Consider the following 25,084-nt stretch of genomic DNA (forward strand, 5'->3'; position numbering starts at 1 on the left):
GTGACATTGCAGCACTGGAGGAATCACTCTGTAGGGTAAGGCTGCCCTAATGTTTAAATATTATGTCCATACCCACACATTATAACAAGTAATTCCTGGAACCTCAAGGTTCACTCCTTTATGAAGGGATTCTCTCTTGTGAGTGATTTCCACTCAAAGAACAAATCTCAAACTAAAAAGAAATGTTTTGCTTATAGATATACTTTAATGATCATTTGTGAGGAAAACTAGAACACAAAAGCTGCCAGAACTCTGTATGACAATCTAGCTACCTATCTAATCGCAGTAAAACCTGTAAATCTACATCATTCTGCTTGTTTGTTTCTGTTATAACATAATGTAGAGATTATCTTTTATGAGGGCTTCAAGTTAAGGTTTTAATTTCTTCAAATGATCTGTTGATGTATTTTAAAGATAGATTTACGATTTGTCATTTTGACCTTTCTTAATTATTAATGCATTTCAAGAATAGCAGTGCCTTGAATAGCTGACTGGGCACTTTGTGCTTGGCTGAAGCTGGTAGCTTTTCACTTCATACCACAAGCCATTTATCTGCTTACTTGACACAGAGCAATATTAGGCTGAAATAATCTTGATAGGAGCACACATTAGAAAAAAGGTGAAATTAAGGTTCCCAGAAGAGTTAAATTCCCTGCATAGCCTTTGTTTTTCTGTGTTCTATTCTGTAGAACTCGATTCCCTGAAGGTTTTATCCTCTCCTCAGGCTTTGATATACCATAAGCACAGAGTATTATAGGATATAAATAGCAAGACAAGCCTCCGCTCCTAGGCTCCCGCTCTTCCTTTTCTCATCTTTGCTTGCCTTGGTCAATTAATATTTAATAGGCATGTGCATGTAAATATGCTGCCTTTTATTTTGAAGGTTATACAAGTATAATATATTATGTATGCAGACTAGTAAATGTTTTACTTGAATACTTAAATAAATGGTTTAAATGAAAACATGCTTTATTCCAAATGAAGAGCTTAGGAAATTACCATTTTACCCTACAAAATATAACACCATGCACAACATAACATGTAGGCAATCTCATATATGTACTTTCTTCTTATTACTATTTAACAATATTCATGTAGAGCTAACATATTGTGCAGTGCTGTACATTACATAGGGGTTGCAAGTGACAGACAAGTACAGAAAATGACGCAGGAGGAGGGGAGGACCCTGCCCAAAATAGGACATGCAGCATCACCTTGTGATTTTGCCTGTTAAAGAGTCATGGTTCTATAGATGGCTACCAGTTTTTCCTCCAGCCTCACTGTCACCAACTAAATTTCACCAGTGTCCATATTATTACCTTTCAAGAAATGTCCTACTTTCCTTTACACTGAGAACGGAATCCTCCTGCAATACAAGCAGACAAAGTGGATGTCACTGATCACCCACCGAGACAGGTGTACTTGGGCTGTAGCAGCGTGTCATGTGACCAAAAGTATTTTAGAAAATTTGCTTAAAAGAAGGATTTATCTATCTAAAAAACTGCTTTGTTTTATGTGAACAGTTTCTTATACCTGATACTCTCAAGCAATGTTTTTACATTACACTGTGTGAACAGAGCAAACAACTGCATTTTAGGCGTTCATATAAACCTGGCACATTCCTTGTTGTTTAAAGCTGTATATAACATGTAAAGTAAAAGCATACAAAAAAAATGTAATAGTCAAAAATTGCCAGTGAAAATAATTGGTTACCCTAAACTTGACCCGCTTCTACTTTTGGGTCTTTGTATGAGGGGTTAACTAAACTGAAAAAAGTAAAAAAAATCACAATTACCTTTAATTTCGCAGATCCTCGATTGCATTTGACACGTTCTTGATTGGGTCCCGCACCGTCCTAGAATCCTCCTTTAACCCAGGGCGGAGAAAACTCCAGGCGCTGCCATCTTCATCCATCTTGTTCCTTGCTCTGACTACGTCACCCGATTTTGCTGTGTGCAGGTGCTAGATCGGGTGAGGTAGCCTGCTGTAGATATGGGGGGGGGGGGGGCGGAAGGAAGAGAGACAGACTCAAGGGTCATATGTGGGATCGGCATTTCTTTCCTCTCAATGTAGGAAAATGCCCCTTCTAACGTCTAAACAAGCAGCCATGGATGCTTCCTGGGATGCGTGACATGATTATCCCAGGAGGCCCTGGGTTACCATTCTGTCTTCATCACTGCAGCAATCAAGACTGAAGGGGAGGGGCTAAACACCTTCTTTTAAAAAATTAAAATAAAAAAGAATTGAGGAAAGGTCCAGCGGGATCCAGGGTTATCTACCCTTTTATGTAAAATAAACATTTGGTGATAGGTCCCCTTTAAACTTTTTTAGCAAGTCAAGGTTTTACCTTTGCTATTTCTATTGATTTATTTACTTTTTTTATTACTGATTTTTAAATGGTAACCTCTGCTTCCTAGAGAAAAAAAATATATATATATATATATATATTCTATAGTGGGAGACGGGCATCTGCCTGCCTATAGCTGCTCCCCTGCTGCTGTTCCCTTCTATCCTGAAAATCCATATTTGTAGAAAATATGTTCAATTGAGGGTTAAATGATTATTGCTAACAATGCATGTGATAATACATTTTTTTTCTTTTCATGCTGTGTTATCTGTAGGATTCCCTGATGACATCAATCCTATTACCAAGGAGAAAGGTGGCCCCAGAGGACCAGAGCCTACTCGCTATGGGGACTGGGAGAGGAAGGGTCGATGTATTGACTTCTAACCATTTAATGTGTAGCCATCCATGGATCAACTGTATGCATCTTTAATGTTGCTGCCGAGATCAAAGATCTGTCAAGGGTTTTCTATTACAATGAGAAACAAGTATTACACTGTAAATAAAAATGTCTTCATGGTATTAGGAAATATTTTTAATCTTTGCCATTTCCCAGAGAAATTATGCAGAATGCTGTGTTAAAACTATGTTTGAATTATGCACTGCATGTTATTCCAGATGGAAGGTATCTTTTGATAGATCCTGAGAGAGAACCCGTGTGTGGTAAGCCATAGCAGCCTATTATATTGCATTGAACTGGTTGCCATGGGTGAGTGCACAGCGTGGTGCTGCTCTTTGTGGTTTGATACCTCAGATGGATACGAACTGCACTAAAGAACACAAAGTTAGATAATAAATATGAAAACTTAAAAATCAACATACTATTACGTGTTTTTTTTAATGCACTAAAGAAGAAAATATTCTAAAAAGTATTAAGTCTGCAATGAGAAATAGAAAATGACTGATGCCATTCTTTGAATAACATCCCAACACACCAAAACCATAGTGGGCAATGTGCTGTGTTGTGCTGAAAAAATGGCTTAATGTAACATGATACACATTCCTAACCAACCACAGTGTACTGCTGAGGTGTGAACAGTCTGAGTAGCAGAGAACATACAATACACAAGTACACTGCACCATGATCATCTAAGGTTCTTGGTGATAATTGTCTTATGGATTTTCCCATTTCAAGCTCTTCCAGTGGGGCAGTCATGAGGAGTCCGTTTTTTGCATATTTTACGTGGTTTAGATTATTTGGATAACATTAATACTGTATTTGGAAATATCTAGTAAAGTTACATACTAAATGACCTACTTTAGCAGAAATGAATCCATCATACATACCAGGAAGGGCTCTTGTTGATGCAGGTGCATTTCCAAATATCCTGGTTCTATTTATACTACAGGGACTCTAACATTCTCTCAAACATTCCCTTGTGGGAACTACTGCCATTACAACACATGGACCTGTTCAAAAATTTAAGGCAATGTCTTTTTCACTGTTTTATAAATAGAGCTTTTAGTATATTTAAACCCCAGAACAATAAATTAAAGTGCAGGAACTTACAAGTCCTTACTTCTGGTGGCTTCAATAGTTTCCAAGCTACAATTGTGCAATAAGGATCCTGATCCTGCCAGAAATAATATTAGCTTGTATCTTGTTTCTGTGTACTGAACTGAATCTTGGCCTCCCTAGTTTTGTATGTGGAATATAAATTGCCTCACCCTAGGGTAAATAAAACAAGTGTTGCTTTGTAGTCCTAACAAATTCTACTCTAGGTTGACTTCTGTATTTATAGAGTACAGTTATGTATATGTATGACTGGCAGGATAACCAGATCATAAATAAAGGAATTCAAGCATTAAAGAAGAAAGCTAACACAGTCACACCTGCTAAGGACTTGTGTACATTTCATTTTTGTTTTTGGGTTTAGATATACTTTAAGTAACATAAAAGTTCTACAAAACGCTTTTTACTTTTATTAAACCTGCACGTAAAAAAGTACAGTTACAGTCTGTTATTAAAACCCAAAAGCAAATACCACATAGCATCCCATGCCTGGTATGGGATAGCCATCAATCTTTATAGTCAACCCCAGTATGTGTGTAGGAGAGGTTTTCAACACCACAGGGTAAAAGCACTACTACACCCTGTGCAGCCGAGTAGATATGTTTGCATATCTCATTCTGGATTACACATTTTATTAGTAGAGTGTTGGGAAAATAAGATGGTTACTCTGAGTGTAAGTGAGAGATAAGGGGGGGGGATTCACTGCACTAGAACAGGCATATTTATAAACACTCACTGGACTAGTAAAAGCTTTGAAGTATAACCCCATCTTATAAATATGTCTAACCAGCCATTCTAAATCAGGGCTCCTCCAGAGGCTAATAGGGGTTCCTTGACTTGCTACTGATTGATCTTGTATTTATTGATGCCTACATAGCCCTGGGGCTTATGCCATTTTATAGATCCAGCTTGAAGGACTCCAGTGATATTTATAGTAATCTGTAAGGGTGGTGTCCTTATACGTCTATAGTCTTATAGCAGTCTTCCCTGGGCAATCAATGCAGGAAGCTTTTCACAAATATATGATTTAACAGGGGGTCCCTCAGACTTTAAAATCATGTCAAGGGCTCCTCAGGGGTGGGCAGCTTGAGAAAGTCTGCTCTACATCCCAGTCTGTATTTTTACCCGTAGGTCCATAAGACTTTTGAAGTCTGCTAAAGCTGAAGCTGCTGTCCCTGACCTATTCCTTCAAAACTTGTAACAATTACAGCAGAACTAAACTTAAAATATTAAAGAAAAACACCTTTACTTCTGCAGACACCTCGATCCCTCCAGTGCTGTCCTTGATTGGGTCCTGCACTGTTCTGAAATCCTGTTTCACCCAGTCACAGAGGAAGCATCGTGTGCCACCATTTTCTTCCTTCTAGCTCCATCACCCAATCTCGCACTGTGTGATGTATGTATCCCAGGAGACCCTGCACTCCGATTAAGTCTTTATTGACAGAAGGGGAGGGGATTCCTCCTTTTTAAAAAAAAAAATGCAAAAAAAGAAAATAATTTTTATATTATATAAAATGTTGTCTACCCTTGTATATAAAGTAAAAATTGTGGTGATAGGTCCACTTTCTAGTAGATCTAGTAAAAACCCATTTACCCCCCCCAACTGTGCTCCCAATCGCTCCTGTTAAATCTAATGGTTTAGGCATTTTGAGTGTGCATTGTAGTGCAGTTCCTGGACTTTGTTGATCAATTGCTTTTTCTCTTCTTGAGGAAGAACACAAAGACATTTCATAAAAACATGCTGATCGGCAGTGTGCCTTACTGATCCTGGTCATACACATAGCAGCAGTTTGTATGGGAGTGGTAAACCATACAGCTCCCCATCAGCTGATATATGTATGTATAAAAAGACTGGCAGCTCTGGGAGTCCCCTCTGCCATAGAAGCTCCTTCCCTGTGTGTGATCAGTGTTATATCTGTGCATGTAGATCCTAGGAGCCTGGGAGGATACATTATTATTAATAATAAACAGGATTTATATAGCGCCAACATATTACGCAGTGCTGTACAATAGGAGCTGCAAATGACAGATGGATACAGTGACACAGGAGGAGAGGACCCCGCCACGAAGAGCTTACAATCTAGTAGATCCCTACCAACAGGAAATAAAAGATGGGAGCGCAGTGTGCCATAATGGGCATTCTGCACATACTGTCAGCAGCACTCTGTCCCTTGCAGCGCTGGGTCTCAGGTTCAAATCTTGGCCAGGACACTATCTGCATGGAGTTTGCAGGTTCTCCCTGTGTCTGCGTGGGTTTCCTCTGGGTACTCTGGCTTCACCCCACATTCCAAAAACATGCAGATAGCTTAATTGTCTTCTCTCTAATATTGTCCTTAGACTGTATTAATGACATATGACTGCTAGTCACATGACTATGGACTTTGTACAGCGCTGTGTAATATGTCGGCACTATATAAATACTGTGTAATAATAATAAAAGGAGGATTGTTCATGAGGGACCCAAACAGTAATGAAATCCTGACAGAAAAGAAGCATGGCGGCTGCTGACCTCTCCTTTCCTGACCTCTGGCTCTAATAGGAGTAGGAACACTAGCCAAGCATGAGACTCTATATAAAAGGATTCCCCTTTCCTCTGCCATATTTGTACTGGGCCAGTGACTCCTGAGTTGTGTTCTTGTTGTCACTGGACCTGAAGGTAAAGGCAACTCTTCCAATGTGTTCACCTGCTGCAATGCCAGCTCTAATAAGAGAAGTACAATACTGTGTACAGGGATTTCCTGCTGTGCCACCCCTAACATTCTATTGTAGGCATCACGTCACATGACTACCGGCCACGATGACCTGTCTACGTCAGCCAGGTGTGTCCTTACGCCACGCCCTCCGATTACACCTAAAACGTAAAGCTGTAGGATCCGCCCCCTGTACCTATCACAGTTCTGAATCACCCAGCAACTAGGCGGGCGTGTTCTACAAAGGAAGAGGCGTGTCTAATGTTGATGTGCGGAGATTCAGCAAGCCGGGCGGGCGGTGATTGGTGGACAGAGCGGGAAAGTGTCGTCACAGTGTGAGGTTCCCGGAAGTGTCGTGTGTAAGCGAGTGCAGTGAGACAGGAGAGTGAGCGGAGGCTGCGCTCAGCTGACTGATAGAACATTGTCATCTCTACACACTGTATATGCCTGCCGTTTGACCGGGACATCCTCACCTACTGCTACCGTCACACTTACACCGCTTCCCCGCCCGCAGACATGACCACCCGCTCAGAGAGGGAGAAGGCCCAGAAGCTAAATGAGCAGCACCAGGCCATCCTGGCTCGCATGCTGAGGGAGGAGGACAACAAGTACTGCGCCGACTGCGAGGCCAAGGGTAAGATAATGGGGGGGATGTGACCACCCTCACCTGTCATTGTGTCACCTCACCTGTAAGAGTGTGTCACCTCACCTGTAAGAGTGTGTCACCTCACCTGTAAGAGTGTGTCACCTCACCTGTAAGAGTGTGTCACCTCACCTGTAAGTGGGTACCTGTCACCTCACCTGTCATTGTGTACCTGTTGCCTCACCCGTCAGTGTGCTCCGTCGCCTCACTTGTCAGTGTGTACCTGTTATGTGCTTGTTGTTCGGGACAGGCAGACCGCACATTATTGGCCTGGACCAGAAGCCTCCTTCTAGGTGCCCTGTACCTGTATGACTGAAATGTCATGTATACAGGTGTGTGACACATCTAATTACCAGATAAATGCCTGGAATGTTCAGTGGTGAAGAATTATGGAATTACTCATTACACTTCTTGTTTTTATTTCCTCCTCAGGAATAATCAGTGCATTGTTTTTAGTATTTGTAGTACAATCTTATAACATTTCACTGTACAGTGCCCATAGCTGGGGTCTCTCCAGTAAATAATATAGACACCTGTAGTGTAGTAGTAGTAGTAGTGTCTGTAAATCTTGTATTTCTTTATTATAACTTACCAGACTCATCCTACTGCAAGCAAACCCTTATACAATCATTTGTAAATGCAGGTGCCACTTAAGTTGACCCCGTAAGTATTCATAGGCACCCATCAGCAACTTCTTGGTGCCCCAGGATTGGCAAACAACATAGATTTTTAATCACCTGCTTTATGTGAATATTGGGGTGCTTTGTGTATTTCTTCCAGGTCTGTACAGTAATTAAGTGTGAAGTATTTCCTTCTGATAAAGACCAGTTGCTTCTTCACTCTCTCTCCTTGTACTGGGTGATTGGTCTTGTATTCGTCCCCTCCTGTAGGTGTGTTCAGGTACTGCAAGGATCTGCTGGGTCCCTCCCACAGCTCTGCCCTATGTACAGTGTGCAGGATCCTAATGGTGTCACCACTACATCTGCAAGGCATTTGGTATAAAGAAAGTAGATGTATATTCTTTGTGGTTACTGAGGAATAGATTTAAATCTGTTTTTGCTTGGGGTTTAGTTTCTGAATAGCAGGCAGATGTCCCCTTTATATGTGTAGTACTTTGTCCATTTATCCTGTGAAGGCTTTGTACTCTCCATAGGGTTACACGGAAAGTGTGCAGAACATGTGGAGGCCCTGACAAGTGTCTCTGGATTTGTTGGTGATATCTGGCTGACTTGGGGATTGGAGGACATATGAGAAGCAGGAGGGACTGAGGACATCACAAACTACTTAATAAGTGTGCAGTTACATCGAAATCTAGACAGTTACTTTCACACAAATGATCTTCTCGTTATGGCATATTGTATATGTGGGAAAATATTCCAGATGCCATTGCTGATTCTTATATGGAGGTGTATCTGGTTGTTTTGCTTGTTAACTACGGTTTTCAAATCAAGTTTGTTGTCTGGGACAGTCAGGCAAAACACATTTTTAGGAGGTAGGTGAAAATAGCGCCCTGATAGTACTGATAACATTTATCTGCATATTTTCCTGCATGTGGTTGGGGCTTATGAAGTTTGTTTTTAATGTCTCAGATAAAAGCAGTCGCTTAGATTAAAGCAGAACTGTAGACTGGTATAAAGACCCTCATGTAAATGTTAAAATATTGGTGACTGAGTCTTTATACCATCTCCTTGTTTACTACAGCAGAACATAAACTGGGAGAGGGAGAGCAGCATTGTCTTTTGATTGCATTGTTCAGTGCTGTTAGATTGACACATAGATGGCCAATACTTTGTCACTTTACAGTACTACTTCATAATAAACGTACAGGATAAAGTATGGCCTTGGCCAAGCTTTATTGATTTAAATGCATTGGGAAAAGTAAGGTAAGGGACCTAGCTATGCGCTAATGCTAAACAGAATTGCAAATCCTTTATTAGGTAAAATGATTCCACATATCGGATTCAACTGAGCATTTAGTTGCATGCCAATAGTACTGCTTCAAAGATAAGTAGGTCAGCAATTTTCATTGTCATCAGAAACGTATACTGAGCAGAAGTAAGTGTGACTATATTTTTTTCTGACCTCCTCTGTCTGATATGCAGGACTTCTCTTTCTGAATAAACTCGGCATTTATACAAAAGTGACTCTTACTCAAGTTGTTCTTATGTAACATCATGTAACATAAGTTGTTCTTATTAACATCTTTCGTACACAAAATAGGTAGGTGCTGTTTTTTAAAACTGCCCAACTGAGCCATTAAAATGTTTCCAAGTATTGTTTAACCTGCATTTCTGGAAACATTATTCCTCATTTCACTCAAATGCATGTGACATTTAATCCAGTTTTATCTGTGTGTGACTGTGTATGTAAATGTGTACATTCTAATATAATACAGTGTGTTTGTGTAACGTCCCGGTGACACTGTGCATGCTTTTCACTTTTGTGTTATTACAGAAATAGTATAGGGGCTGTTGGCTGCTTTTCTTGCACTTCCACAGCCTCTCATTTGCTGGAATCTGAAGGGCTGTAGTTTATTTTTCTGCCTCTGTGCAGTGCAGCCCCATATAATCAGTGTGACCAATAACAGGGCTGCTTTATAAATATATCTTGTTTTGTAAAGGTAGGATATTTATACTCCAGCCATTTTTTTTTCATGTCCAGGTATACATCCAGAGGTGCACTTTTGCTTGTTCTTTTAGGCAGACAGATTTGTTTAATCTATTGATTTTTTTGTCTTGTAGAATATGGAAGGCTCTCCTACCAACTTAAATGCAGTCCAAATTTATACTGCACATTTGTGTTGCCATATGCTTAGTCTACATTTAGAATTCATAATGACATGCTTTACTCAATGGGTGGTTTGCGTTGTGGTGATTTACTCGTTATTTTTAGGAACAAAATGATTCACAATTCAACATGTGTTGCTTCTGTGTTTTTGTACATGCAATTTATGTGCCTGGCACTGATGACAAAGTCTTTCTGAGTTCAATATTTATAGGTGGCTTTACGTAACAGAAAGATTTTAGTGTAAATGGACCTTTGAGATACTTATACCATTCATTCACAGGTACACCATCTCTGAATGCTGGTAAAACTAAGAACACTATGTGGGCTTGTGTGTCTATAGAACAAGAATGCCTGTTGTCTGCTTCACTTCTTCTATGTGGAACACTTTGCATTTTGAGGGAAACCATTTTTATGTACCACAGAGTTGCGCTAATACTTTCGTGTATTGCCTATGGAAGTTGATGGATCTGTCAGATTCAGGGTGATATTAGGTGAATAAAAACCCTCCAGGTAAACCGTTTACATAAGTTGGTACTTAGTGTTCTAACCAATATGTTGGTTGTTTCACAAATGATGAAATGTTGCAATGTTTGTATTCTTTTAAGGTGAGACTAAATCTGATAAAAAATCAGCTCACCATAAAGGGATTTCTTCAATAAGATAAGTTACACCAGCAGGAAATCAGATTACTAGGCATGCACAGTACACTTCCAGGAAGATGATTTTTTCTTCTTTTAAATTTGTTTATAGAATTTATAGATGGTTTCTGCTCATTGATGCAGGACATTTACTTATCTGCATTCTTTTTATATTTTCAGTATTTTAATAAATATGCATGCTTGCAGAAAGTTTCTTGTTTTTTTTTTTTTTTTTTTTTTTTTTTTTTTTTTATATATAGAGTATTTCACTGCAGTCACTGAGTCCTCCTGGTTCAAATACCAATTGTCAAAGTGCATTGAGTTCAACTATTTAGACTTTAGTGGTGAAAAGTGTAAACTTCAGACCTGCAGATGTTAGGAAACCTTAACCAGTAATTTTGCATTGGAGTAGAATCCTTGCGGCAGCTAAAGCTACAAAAAAAGAACCAGGATGCAGATAGCCAAAGTGGTCAGCTAATTAAATGTAGGAAACCCTTACCTTAGCACTGAATAGAAATGGATGAAAACTATATCAATGATTTTTATTTGCTCCATTTTGCTATGTAAAAATACAATTTGAAGTGTTTTTTTTGTTTGATAATTGCAAATACTACCTATTGATCCTGCCAAAATTGTTAAGTGTTAACTTCCAGTGTCCTGTGCATGTTGCCTTTGCAGCACTGAAATCCCAACATAAATCCCAGGTTATTAACCCTATCCCTGCCTTCCCTGCTGGTCTACAGAACACCTAGAGCCGCCATTTTATGGATAGAAGTAGAAATGGGTGCCCTGTGTTCCTATCCAGTGGTCACTGTGTTGCACCTTTTTAGACACCTTTTTAGGTAAAGTGAGTCTTGTCTAGAAGAGGTGTGTTAATAACAATCACTAGATTAAAATAATGAGATAAAAGAAACACATTCAGTCACCACATGTAAGGGCAGTTAAACTGTCATATTCTACAATTCTTAGGTACAGATTGATAAACTGTGTACACATCAGGCATTACATTGGCTTAAGCATGAATATTTTCCAGTTTTTGGAGTAGAGGACCTGGGAAGGCCCCTGGAGGTGCTGCAGATAACAGTTCTATTACTGTAGGTGTACTCTGATGGATTATGTGGTTACATACATGTACTGCTTTCACTTTAGGACTTTTAGTTTTCTTGTTCAGGTTTGCATCGTTACTTTCTAATGTTTGTCTTTTAAGTGGGGAAAAAAGTTTCCTTTTAAACAGAGCCGCACAGTTTGGAATTATGTTTGTCTCCCAGTACAGGAAGTGGATTGTATACTTTATATTTGACCTACACCATGCATTTACGTCATAAATGAGTGTACATATACTGCTTGGGTAGCCTGGAAACCATTTATCCACCAAACTGGTTAGTCGAGATACTTCTTAGACAATCTGAACCATATAGTAAAGGTATTTGTCGTGAAGTGTTAGGGTACACTTCAAATATAGTGACAAAGTGGCCCCTGGCCTGGATAGCAGACCCCTCAGGTACCTGCATAAAGTAGAGCAGAGTATTCAATTACACATATGGTAGCCAGAACTTAAATTGTCACACCAGCATGCCTGTTTCCAAGTTATACTGTCAGACCACTCATAAATAGTGGGGTCAGCTTTAGTGCCATCTTACAAGCTATAGTTGGTGTTGCATAATATAGGGCTGCAAGCTTTAAAATTATTTGATAGTCCAAAAAAAATCAAAACCATGCATGCACCATAATACAGAGCAGGGCACATGTTTACTGTAAGCTTTCCAGACCATGAATTGGATTTATATGTATCTCTTTATAGTCTGTTGTACTAAATGTTCAAATTAAATATATTTTTACCTGCTTTTCATGATGTCATCTACATCAGAAATAATTAAAAATCTCCAAGGACTATAAAAGTACATTAATGTTTTCACTTGTATGTGCAGTTGTACCAGATCAATTGCAATACTCACAAAGTGCTTCGTAAAACCATATAACATACCAGGGGTAAATAGGAGTTCTGGTAAATGTGAAATATAGGTTGACAAATGCGTTACCACCCTACTCTTTATTGTGGCTATTATTCAGAGGTTGTGGTTTGCTTGTTTATCTTTTATTTCTAAATAATAGGAGAATAGTTATGTACATCTGCTTTTAATCATTTTCTTAGATGCACTTTTTAGAAGAACAAAAAATGTGTTGCTTCAGTAGCAGGAAATCAGTCCTGTCCACCAACATTTTAATTCCGTAGATGTGGGCAGCTACAAGTACTTGCACAATGTGTAATTTCATACATTGTCACTTTATTCACCTGCTTCTGTGATTTTTATTTTAGGTTTTCGTGAATTTTAGACTGATAGCTTAGCTTGTCACTCTATGGCTTTCTACATAGAGCTGAGATGAAAAGTATTATGTTGTCCAAGACTTAAAATGTATTTGTAATCCAGTTTTTTCTGGAAGTAATGTTGAGGTACAGATTTGCCCATTCTAAAGGTGACATTGTAAGGACATATCATTTATTAGCTGAAACTTAAGCAATATGCATAACAGAGGCCACAAGTTGAAGATTTTGAAAATGTTAGCAGAACCTTTGGGAATTAATTATGTAAGAGCTGTCTTGAATCCCTATCAGATGGCTGTGGTTTATTCAGACTTCATTAAGCAAGGACACTGAATGTTACACCAGTTTGATTTAATTTAGAAACCTATACACTTGTTTTGTGTGATCAAATGTCTCCAACTCTCCACTGCTTGTGCTGCTGGAAGCCTTTGTTTGAAGGTAATGTTTCTTTTTCTGTGAAATAAATACTGGTTTATGGAGGTTTTTTTTCCAGGTTTTGGTTAACTTTACTTTCAATTTATTTAGTTTGTTTACTTTTTTATTTAGTTGTTTTACTTTTTATTTCTTTTTTATAACTCCAGCAATGGGGCTTTCCAGCGAAATGATTTCCGGGCCTTGCCACTATAAATTTGTTTACTGTGAAGATCAGCAAAACAATCCCTTACTTCTTCTACTGCATTCTCTGTATTAAAATGAAAAATCTTCCATTTAGACTTTTTTGGGGGGAAGGTGGGTGGTGATTACATTCTGCTAAAGTCCATTTAAAAATGAATTAGTTGTTTTTTTGCAGAAGACTGTGGTAGTCAACAGTGACCCCCTTTTGTTTCCTCTTCTGCTATTTTTTTAAATTATTTCTAGAGTAATGTGCTTTAACAGAACATGTTATTTTCCATATTTATTTTGGCTGCTGAATCCACAGTGTTGTGTCAAATGTCCAACAAGCTGCCATGATCATGTGTCTGTTAGAAAAGAGCTTAAAATGAAAGCCTTATAGTTAAAAATGCACGTAATTGCTACTGAAATCTTGCCATTTCGCCTTTCCTGTTTAGTCCATAGCCATCTATGTTCCTTTTTTTCAGCTTTTGCATGGTAGAAGTTCATTTTGGATTGTAATGCTTATAATGGATAAGTCATAGAGGGTTTATAAAACATAATAAAATTCATTGTAATCAATTTTAAACAGAAGCTTTATGACTTGCTGTTTCCCCAGTGATGCACTGTGTATGAGTTGGGGGAATTCTAGCTCACGTACATGTGATAAAAGGCCAAACCTAAAACATAAATTAGGAAAACTATGCAGCCTATACCAGGATAAACTCACTATTGTTTCTGCCTGCATAATTTCCAGTGTCCTATTTATGTATGGCTATTAGTGGTACATTTCTGCAGTGTTCCTGTATGAAGAAAGCTTCTAATTATAAGTTCCCGGTAGGCATACTCGTCATTTCACCACAGAGTGTTCAGCAGACGCCTAATGTTGCTGCACGCTAAAGGGTGCAATGCAGTTTTCTCAGTAATGGTTTTATTTTGAGGTGGTATGAACAACCATAGTCTTTATTAACTTGCTCATTGGTAAAACCAAATGGTTATAAAAAAAAATGTGAATCATATAGAGACAAATGCTATGCTTATATTTTTATGCTTTGCCTATTCATGTTTAGTGGGTACTTAAAAGTGCATCCACAGGTCCAAGAATTTGTGTGGTAAGGTTCCTTTTATGGGCTTTTATAATTCCCTGTTTAGGAAAAGAGAAGTGTAAACATAAGTGTTAAAAAAAAAGGAACATGCAAATTACATGCCATTGTTTCTAATATGGAATGTGTACAAACTAATTATTTTGTACCTTTTTTTTCATTTATAAAAAATGTTTTTTTTTTTTTAGTTTTACTTTCTCAAAAAAAAATAATGGATATATAAATGCATCTAACCTGAACTGATTTCCTGTAACATTCTCAGAATGCCCATGATTTAAATAGTAACAGGTCTGGCATCCTTGGAGCCATACACCAAGGCAATGCTACAATCTTTATGCAGATATTTATTAGCAGCACTCACATAGATTTATGCATCGTATGGTACTGGATAGGCCTCCACAAATTTCAAAGCAAGACACTGGTGAAAAAATATTCTTGAAGCAAACATCATCCATTAAAAATGGAAAGTCAAGAATAACTGTCCTGCTTAGTGATTCTCCCTAAAATCACAGTATTTAAAATAAGTTCTATCTCCAAATAAAACACTTCCTCAAGTGACTTTTCTGCCCCCTTCCCTACAAAGATTTTAACTTGGACTTCTATACAAAATTTTGGCTTAAGCTCAATTTTCACTTTATTGATGTTTAATCTAAAAATTTTCATTGTACTTTTACTTTGAAACTTATGGGTTTCGCCATGGAATTTTGTTCAACCAGGGAACCATTGCACAGGACAGAAGACTATATTTCAGACAGTAAGTCTGCATTTGCAGCAAGGTATAGGGATTTAGAGTGCTGGACAACCAGCTGTTTAAGGTTCATGCCAAGATGAAATTTAAAGGTAATAAAACATAGGTAAGGTAAAGGTAAATGCTGAATGAATAGTAAGCAATTTAGTGTTCATATTAAATTTGAAGTAGATAAGCAATACATTTGGACTGAACTGACATTTGACTAAATTAATAATTTTACCCCAAATTTCTAAATATTGGCCAAGGTTTGTATGCACCAAAAAGATGCTCCTGATTATACCAGATTGGGAGGGGGGTAAAAAAAAACAGTGCAGGCAGCATTTAATTCTATTGGTCTGCAGTTGTGTAACAGGACAGGGGACCTATGCCCTCTAGTGGAATGCTGGCACATTACATCCTCCTTTCCAGCAAATCAGTATATGAGCTCTAAGTGTACAAACTGAAATGAAAATGCATTTAGAATTTTGAAAGATGGGGAAAACCTAAGGTTTTCTGACTAAAGGAGCAGTTGGTAGTGTAGTATGCATAAGGTTTTTCCAATAAAGTTTGAGGGTCTGGTGTTAAAATCAGACAAAACATCCATAATTATTACACTCTTGACAGCACATTTACAATCTCTTGTTCTTGAGATAGCCCATACATCTGCATCTACATTTATTGTGTATGTAAGGGCAAAAGGTTAGGGAAGGTTATTGCTTGTCAAGTTTATTGCTTTATCTCCCAGTGAGATCATTTTTTACATGACAGCAGCATAGGAGACAAATTCCCCTACTTTTGTGAGTTTTCTCTTTACTGTAATAGAAAGTAAAAGGAAATCTCCCCATGGGGATACTTTTGCCTGAAATTTGTCAGAATTTTCTAAAGAAGTTGGAATTGTCCAGTGACTAGTTGGCTTGTTCAGTAGGCTGCACACGGTAATGCAGTATTGCTGAGTGCAGATTCATTTTGCTAGATCACTGAGCGATGCCTTTACTATGGTTTACCACCTTTAGGGGTAAGTTGTCCAGTTTGTGTTTAATACATCCTTGTCTTTCCTGTTCTTCCAAAATGTGGGGAGCAGGGATGCTTCTGATGGGTTTCTTCAGTTGTTCCAAGGATACAAATGCACCTGTATACTTCAATACCAAACCCAGGATACAAAGGGTCTGAACTGAAATATATTGATGTAAAATATCTAGATTGACCTCTTTGTGGAAAAGTGAACCTTTGTTTCTTTTTGTGGGCTTTTTGTAAGAATCCTTTTATCATGGTCTGTTCTGTTGCAAGGCAAGATTTCACACTGGGCCGGATTTATCAAAGCTTTCCAAGATTGGAGAAGATAAACTAACATGGGTGAACCTGGGTGATCCAGCAAACCTGGAAATGATTTCTTGACATAATTGGCTATTTGGCAAATGTTTTCAGTATTGGACTAGACCTATTCCAAGTTATCCTGGATCACAGTCTTGGAGAGCTTCAAAAAACCAGGTCCAATGTATTATCAACTTGTCAAATGAAATCATCATGTATTGTGAAAATCTGAACACAGAACATGCGGTATTTCTTTATATAGTTCTGGCATCTTCCGCAACACTTTGGAGTTCATATCCATATGTCACTGTCTCGGACTGTTGCTACTATAGTCATGTCTTCAAAAATGTCTTTGGACATATGACTATAACAGGCAATCCAGTCAACCCCTTTTTATGATGTGAGAGGAAACTGGAGTGCCCAGAGGTAATCAAAAAACATAGGAAGTATATACAAACTCCATGCAGATATTGGTACTGCAAGCCCAGGGTAGTAGTCACAGTGGCATCTCCATGGTTCTTAGGAACCAACTTAGCATTTTAAGTGCAGCTTTTATTAAAGCTGTAATCCGTAAAATCTGAGCCACATCCAATTGGTGAAAAATAAAAAAAAAAATTACCTTTTTTATTGTATTTATAAAAGTTTGTAGTTCAAGCAATGCTTTTTTGTTGCTACCTTGAGTTATGTAAAATGCAATTCCTGAGGATGGCCTGAATACCTTCCTAATCACAATCAAAAAATATTTTGTGGAGCTTCTAGAACCTGAACTTGGTTCTGTAGATTTAAAGGTTTTCCCTTATCCTGAGAAAGCTGCTAATCGGTGATGATCACAATTGGAAAATATAGAGGGTGCAGGTTATGAATTTACCTAATTTTTTTACCAATTTCAGATATGTCAGATATACCTTTGAAATCTGTGGATAAGATTCATGGATAAAATCATTCTCTGAAAAGCAGTCAAATGAAAACATGCTCATTTCTTACGTACCTGGCATGGAAGTTCTGATCTCCAGCTCTGAAGTCCTAAACTAGGATTCCAAGGCCCTATGAAGCCTGCATTGAAAGAGAGAGGAACTGCAAAAAAACTTTACTTATGTGGAACATTGACCAATGGATCTGGATACTTCCAGGTCAAAGTTGTGGTTAGAGTTAGAATTTTTAAGTAAAACACTAATTTCAATAACATTGGCACGATTGTATATTAAATTTCAATATTTAAATATTTTATTTCAATCATTATTTATTGGATTTTTTAGATATGTGCTAAATAACATCTAGCTAATGTACAGGTGATAGATACTATTTATTATAAAATGGAACGTGATCCTATATAAGTATCACAGTATGTTTTTGTAACCGAATCCACTGTCATCCGTTTGTGGCTGTTCACTGTTTCAACAGTAGGTGGAAGCCTAAGATTTGGTTTAGACATAAACAGACACTACCTTTTTATTTGTATGTTTGCCATCAGCATGTATTGATCATTTTACTGTTCTTCTATTGCTTCTAATATTAAAAAGTGAGTTTATATCCTTTTTCCCCCCAGAATTATATATATGTGTGTGTGTGTGTGTGTGTGTGTGTGTGTGTATATATATATATATATATATATATATATATATATATGCATAATTCTGGGGAAAAAAGGAGATAAATTGTCTTTTTTTTTGTTTTTAAATAGTAAAGTGTCTCTGTTTTTTATTTTTAACGGACAACATTGGTGATTTGATAAGGAAATGCATAAATGTAGAATAATTAGGGTGCACACTTCTACAATAGCGGAAAAATCGCCTTGTCTGTGGTTTATTGCATCTTTGATTTTCTAGGTGGACACATCCACTATATACACATAGTGTTGCCCCTTTCAGACTTCAAGGCACAGTCCTGCGAGTATAATGAGATGTGCTATGCAATAACCCAGGGGTGGGCCAATTAGTGTAGAAACTGAGCCAGTCTGTCTAACCCTGGGGCTATCAGGAGCCGGGGGATCAGTTGTTTTCCTAGATAGCACAACATGCATAACTTTGGGTGCATTGATTATCTGCTGCCTTCTACTTTGAAAAAAGTTGTTTAATGTAGACCTGGCAGAAACTGAGGAGCCTCCTATAGTCAAAATGTCCAATTCAATAGAAATGTACTGGACTGAGTTATTATTATTATTATTATTATTATTATTATTAATAAACAGGATTTATATAGAGCCAACATATTACGCAGCGCTGTACATTAAATAGGTTATATAATAAATGTATGTAGGTTGTCACGTTTAAAGTAAACTGGTCTCAAGCCTGAACAATCAACCTGCATGCATTATTAAAAAAAAATTGATAAAAAGGTTGCTTTTTCTTTTAGTATGATTCCATGGGGACGTAGGATGCTTTGAGACCTTCAGTCTTCTTTAACAGCAAGCTCCTATTACTTTAATTCAGGCATAGAACTCCAAACCCCATGGAAGCAAGGTGCTTTTTTAAAATATTATCAATTGTCTGTATATTTTAGTGTGCTGTGATGCTTGCATGTCTCTTCTGTTTATCTTCTCAACACAGGTTAGTAATGCAGCAACAAATGTGAACATTTTTGAAGCTGTATGCGGCACCCTGGAGGTTTTAATGATATAAGCGCCTAATGGCTAAGTTTATCAATTCCATAAGAAATCTCTTCTGCAGTTAAGTGTTCTATCATTTATGTGCTGGAGGAGTACTTAGCTATAAGAAAAACTCTTCCATTTTAGGCATGCCATCTTGTTAATGTATTCTCCACATGTCAGAGGTTGCAGATGATAAAAAAATAAGTCTACTTAAGGCTGACAGCATATGTGAATGGAGCTTTCATGTATTTTTTTTTCCTGTAGTCACTTTTTACAGCAGAGAATACATTGGGACAAACAGAAACAGCACAAGCAGCCAAGTAGTTTTTGTGCATACAAGGAGCATACTTACAGCAGGTAAAAGCAGAGTGACAGGTAGAAGGGCCAATCACTGCTGCTTCTACTTTATTGCCTGGCAAGATCTGAGGCTCAGAGGATATTTAGTGGTGCAGTATTACTGTGCAAGGGAAGCTCTGGATTGCAAATTTAATTTTTTATTGCTTATTTTTTTTTTTTTTTTTAACTTTTTTGTTTTCTGGCTGAATTTTATTTATTACCAGTGTATTTATTTACACTTATGTGTCACTCCTGTTTAAACTATGTAAAAAAAATGGCAATGTTCATCTCGTTGAAAACCTCAATTACACTTTCTAGCCATCAGGACATTTTAAAACACATGGTTGTAAAAATGTGTGGTGTAAAGTGTGAAACTGAAAACCATACTATGGAGTTCTTTATGGGCTCTATTTATACAGGGAATCAGGCATCCCCTCAAACTAGGTCCATGTGTTTCAATGTACACACACACACACACACACACACACACACGCACACACATAAATATTTGGACAGAGACAACTTTTTTCTAATTTTAGTTCTGTACATTACCACAATTATTTTAAATGAAACAACTCAGATGCAGTTGAACTGCAGACTTTCAGCTTTAATTCAGTGGGTTAAACAAAAAGATTGCATAAAAATTTGAGGAACTAAAGCCTTTTCGTTTACACAATCACTTCATTTCAGGGGCTCAAAAGTAATTGGACAAATTAAAAAGCTGAATATAAAATGTTCATTTCTAATACTTGGTTGAAACCCCTTTGCCGACAATGACAGCCTGTAGTCTTTAATTCATGGACATCACCAGACGCTGGGTCTCCTCCTTTTTAATGCTTAATGCTCCTGGGTTGCTTTGGCTGTATGTTTTAGGCATTGCCCATCTGTATTATGAAACGCCTCCCAATCAATGTGACTGCATTTAGCTGGATTTGAGCAGACAGTATGTCTCTGAACACCTCAGAATTCATTCGGCTGCTTCTGTCCTGTGTCACATCATGGAGAAAGTCTGCAGTTCAACTGCATCTGAGTTGTTTCATTTAAAATTAATTGTGGTAATGTACAGAACCAAAATTAGAAAAAAATTGTCTCTGTCCAAATATTTATGGACCTAACTGTGTGTGTGTATATAAGCCATATGTATGTCAAGGTGATTCTGAAGGTGTAAACTGTAAATGAACCCATGACCAGCATTGATGTCATTCTCACACACAAGCTCTTACTTTGCTTTATTTGAGATTTTAACTAAAGACTACAACACTTTAGGCACAGCTGCTGTTAGTTGCATAAGAAACAGCAGACTATAAAAGCATGTTCTTTATGTTGTTACCATATAAGTCTATTTTAATTGTGAGTGAGAAAGCTGAACAATGTTTGATAAATCTTGTTTCATTTATTTATTTATTTTTGTTCAATTTCCTAAAGGTTGCTGATAAGTTAAATAATAGGATCAGACTGTTGTCTAATGGGATCAGCAGCATAAGATTGTTGCGATTAGGGTTGCTTGTTGATGTTGACCTACTGTTCCCTCAGGTTTTATTCACTAACTTCTCTGCAGACGCTGTCACATGAATAAGATTTAAGTCTTTGTTTTTTGTTTCTTATACCCAATTACTCCAGCTTGGCCGTTGGGATTACTAATTACCCAGACCACAAAATATTTAGTTGGAACTACAGCTAGCCAAATGGATGAAAATGTATAATCTATTTGTGTGCAAAATCCCTAAACTGAAGTGGGAGAAGCCAAAAATAATTATATATGATTGTATTACCTTTTGAGAGTGCTGGCATACTGTCATAGTAAAGAAAGCATTGGTTTAATGGTGACCCTTTGGCTTTCGTTAATGTTGATAACTAATAAAGTAGGTACAAAACCACGGCAAGTAATTTTGGCACTTGCCATCAATAAAGAAACACTGTTCTGTGTGTAGGTTTTGCTCTCAACATAGTTTAGCTGAAACAAAGTTTTCCAAGGTGTAAATAAAAAATCTGGATCTTTAGTTAGTAGAAAACTGGGAATACATAAGGGTAAAAAGTTCCAGTTGTCTGTTCCCGCTACAGACTTTCCTGCTTTGCCAGTCCCTAATCTTTTTGAACTTTTGTCAACATACCTGGTAAAATCAGTGTATCTGTATTCAGCCAGGATGTCGTAATGAATAAGTATCTTCCTCTATACCTTTCTACTTTGTAACCAGCCTAAGCATTGCCCTTTTCAGTGACATGGCTGTAAACACTTGGGGTGGCAACTTTGTCAGACAGATTTTCACATTTTAGGGTCCTTTTCCGCTTCTGTATTGGCTTCTCAAAAAAAAAAATATTACATTATGACACATGAATATATGCATTTGAATAGGTTTATTACAAGGCTTCCACCACAGCAGTGCTCAATTAAAATACATAAACTGTTTGGTATCATGCTTCAAGTCCTCTGCATCAACACAGCCATCTCCTATAACTAAACTGTTGGTGGAATATAGCTGCACACAGGGCTACTGGTAGAATCATTGTTTACTAAAAAATAGAATATTTAGGACATTTTGTTTCTTGCCAATATATTGCTTTTGGTGTAATTTCTTCCATGGTATAAAAGCAAAGGCTTGTGATGGATCTTTTCAGCTGGATATATGTTTTGAATGAGATGTTTCCCATTTTACTGTTTCAGCCCTATCATCATTTGTGGAGGGTTAACATGCTGCGAAACACCTCTGGGTTGTCCACTTCCATTTATGCAGAATGTTGTTAGTTTGTGGGACCAGTATTCTGTACGATTCATTGAGAAATGAAGTCAAATATTTGAACTGTGTTTTCTTGTTCTCCAGTCCACCTACTCTTGGAAAACTGTCTGATTTTAGACATACAAGACATACTTTATACAGTGGGTATCTTTAATTTCTGCAGTCTTATTTTTATAGTTACTTTTTTAAGTAGGTTTTTTATGAACTTAACACTGTTTCATTGGATGATTGTTTTGTGATATCCTTCTTCTAATACAGTTCTTTCCCTTCCTGTACATGTTGCTTTAAGTATGTTAGAGATTTTTAAACACTTAAATCCCCCATGTGCCTTAATAGAAAAATAGTATGTAATGCTTACTTATTAAAGTGGTCAGGTAATGAGCTTTAAGTGGTTTTAGCACTTGTATTCTATAAAGATTATAAGCAACAAGATCTAATTTTGAGGTTTGGTTGGTATGTGAATGGCAGGGTAAATGTGATGTAAACATGGTTTCATGTGTTTAATTTGTCTTTGACATGTTTGCCTAGGAGATGCAGTACTTTCTATTACTTATTTATTTGGAAAGCATTCTAAAGGCAAATGCAGCTAAATATCTGTTTGGTTTGGGATTTTTGATGCTGCATGTTGATTGATGTGACTTGTGCTGATTGATTGCAGTTTTTTTTTAATTTATTTTTATGATACTCACCTTTTTTTCTTCACAAGTAAATGTAGCCACTTCAGCTGAGCTGAAATCCAATTTATTTTTTGGCTAATTGGCTTGATAGAACTGCATTGTTGAAATCTAATAATTTGCTCGCTTTCACAAACAATTTACTTAGACAAGAACATGTTGAGAAACTACAACAGTGAGGTTTACCAGTTATGTGCTAAATCAGTTCTTGATTGTTTTCTGTTAAAGTGTGTTAGGTTAATCGCACTAGTCCTTCATTTACATATGGCAGTATTGCCTTTTTCACATAGATTAGTTCGGGAAGGGTGTTTTATGATGAGGGCGAAAATATGTTCTGTACTGTAAACCTTTCTAGCTTTATCTATTGTAAACATACAGAGAGAATTGTTAGTTACTTGATTGTTATGCTGATGCTCTGACTTACTTGACCAGTGCAAGAACAAGAATGCAGATGAGGGAAGTCTGAATCGAAGTCAGCCTAAATTAGTGAAGCAAATAAGTCAGCATTTGCAAAATAATGACAAGGGCATTCGTAAAATGCAAGACTGATGAATAATCAGTCAGGAAGATTGAAGAGTTAGAAATGGTCTGTGGTAAAACCATTCCTGGAATGGAATGGGGACTCTACAGAGAAATTGGGATACATTTGTAGGCCAACACATGTTCTCTCCAGAAATCTTTTTTTCAGATGGGTGTGGGGAAGTTGTAGCCAGGTGGTCAAAAATTGGGCAGGCAAGGCACTTGCTAAATCTATGGAGATGGCAGGGTTGGCAAGCTACCCTTGAATATTGCATTGCAACAACACATACAGCCACACAGCTACAGGCTGAAAGAAAGATGGGGAAAATCTAAATGATTTGTTCCAATGTTATCTATTTTGCAACAAAATTTTAGGTAGTAAAGCCACTGCTAATGTAAACTCCAGTGGGTAGCAGGTAGTTGATGATCTGAACTCTGTTGCCCTATTGTCTGCATAAGAGTTCCATAAAAAGGTAAATACATTTGGTAAGTGCAGCAGCTTGTCAGTTCTGATGGCAGAGTAATTTGAGTGAAAATGATGGAAATAATGACTTTTCATTTCACACAAAGCCCAGCCCAAGCAGTTGTCTGATGACCGCTGAGGGGCTACTCAAAAGTTGCTGGGTGTTGAGCCCACCTTAAACGGATTGGGGAGAACATCTTTGTACTGGCATGTTGCCTGCATTCCAGATAGGTATCATTTTAAATCTATTGTTTTTGCTTTCTGAAAAAGATTGCTTTTACAATTTTCTTTTGGGCCCATTCCAACCTCTACTGCATGGTGTGATAATGGCATCCCAAAGAATGTCAAAAATACACAATAAAAAATTGTCAGCACATACATTTAACTAACCTGCATTAACGCACTATACCAGAACAGAAAGGTTTCAATGAGCACTCAGCCCCTAATGAAATGCTGTTTTTCAATATGAAGGTAACTTGTATATATGCAATGTGTTACCTGTATCTTTGCACTGTCATTGATTAACAATTTTTATAAGCTTGTTGGCTTTCTGTTTATTAGGCTAGATTTCAAAGTGACTATGCTGTTATTTTCACAGATGATGCTGGCATTTATTATATGCAAGGCTGGGAAAGATTAGATTGCATCTTTTGTCACTGAAATAATTGCCTTGCTTTGTGCTACATCATCCCACTTTTTTTGTGAAATTAACCATGGCAAAGAGGTCACTTCATTTTGCTTTTAGCATAAAACATTCATTCACTCTAAGAACTGTGTGTTAGAAAAAATAATTTCAGTTTAAACTATTCTGCTTCCTCGTAATTGTCACTAAAAGGAGCTTGCTATGCTTGATGATGTATTCTTTAAGCTGGTCTATAATGATGGTGTGTCTTTTATAGCAGGGCTATGGTTGTTCTGTGCAAATAGATATAAATGATGTATGAAGCACTGGCAGGAAAAGTTTAAAAAAAATAAAAGCAGTTCACATCACTAAATATACCTAGTCATATTTGACAGTTGAGATTGGTGGAATCACAGCAGAGAGAATGCCTACTGAATCACGAGACCAAAGATTTAGAAGTTCCTGCATTAAGGAG

At 37.4% G+C, this 25,084-nt stretch overlaps 2 protein-coding genes across 3 annotated transcripts in view; both read left to right on the top strand.

Moving 5' to 3' along the window:
• Positions 1–3,161, top strand: part of SDHAF4 (succinate dehydrogenase complex assembly factor 4) — an 8,336-nt gene extending 5,175 nt beyond the window's left edge. The window contains exon 3 of the mRNA XM_072408498.1: positions 2,622–3,161. Within this exon, the coding sequence (XP_072264599.1) occupies positions 2,622–2,731 (110 nt within the window). The 3' untranslated portion in view covers positions 2,732–3,161. The remainder of the gene's footprint in view (positions 1–2,621) is intronic.
• Positions 3,162–6,875: 3,714 nt separating this feature from the next.
• SMAP1 (small ArfGAP 1) overlaps positions 6,876–25,084 on the top strand; it is a 118,544-nt gene continuing 100,335 nt past the window's right edge. For both annotated transcript variants that reach the window (XM_072408499.1, XM_072408500.1), the window contains exon 1: positions 6,876–7,181. In XM_072408499.1, coding sequence (XP_072264600.1) covers positions 7,064–7,181 — 118 coding nt within the window. In that variant the 5' untranslated portion in view covers positions 6,876–7,063. The remainder of the gene's footprint in view (positions 7,182–25,084) is intronic.

Source organism: Pyxicephalus adspersus, chromosome 4 (assembly GCF_032062135.1).
Source record: "Pyxicephalus adspersus chromosome 4, UCB_Pads_2.0, whole genome shotgun sequence".
NCBI lineage: Eukaryota > Metazoa > Chordata > Amphibia > Anura > Pyxicephalidae > Pyxicephalus > Pyxicephalus adspersus.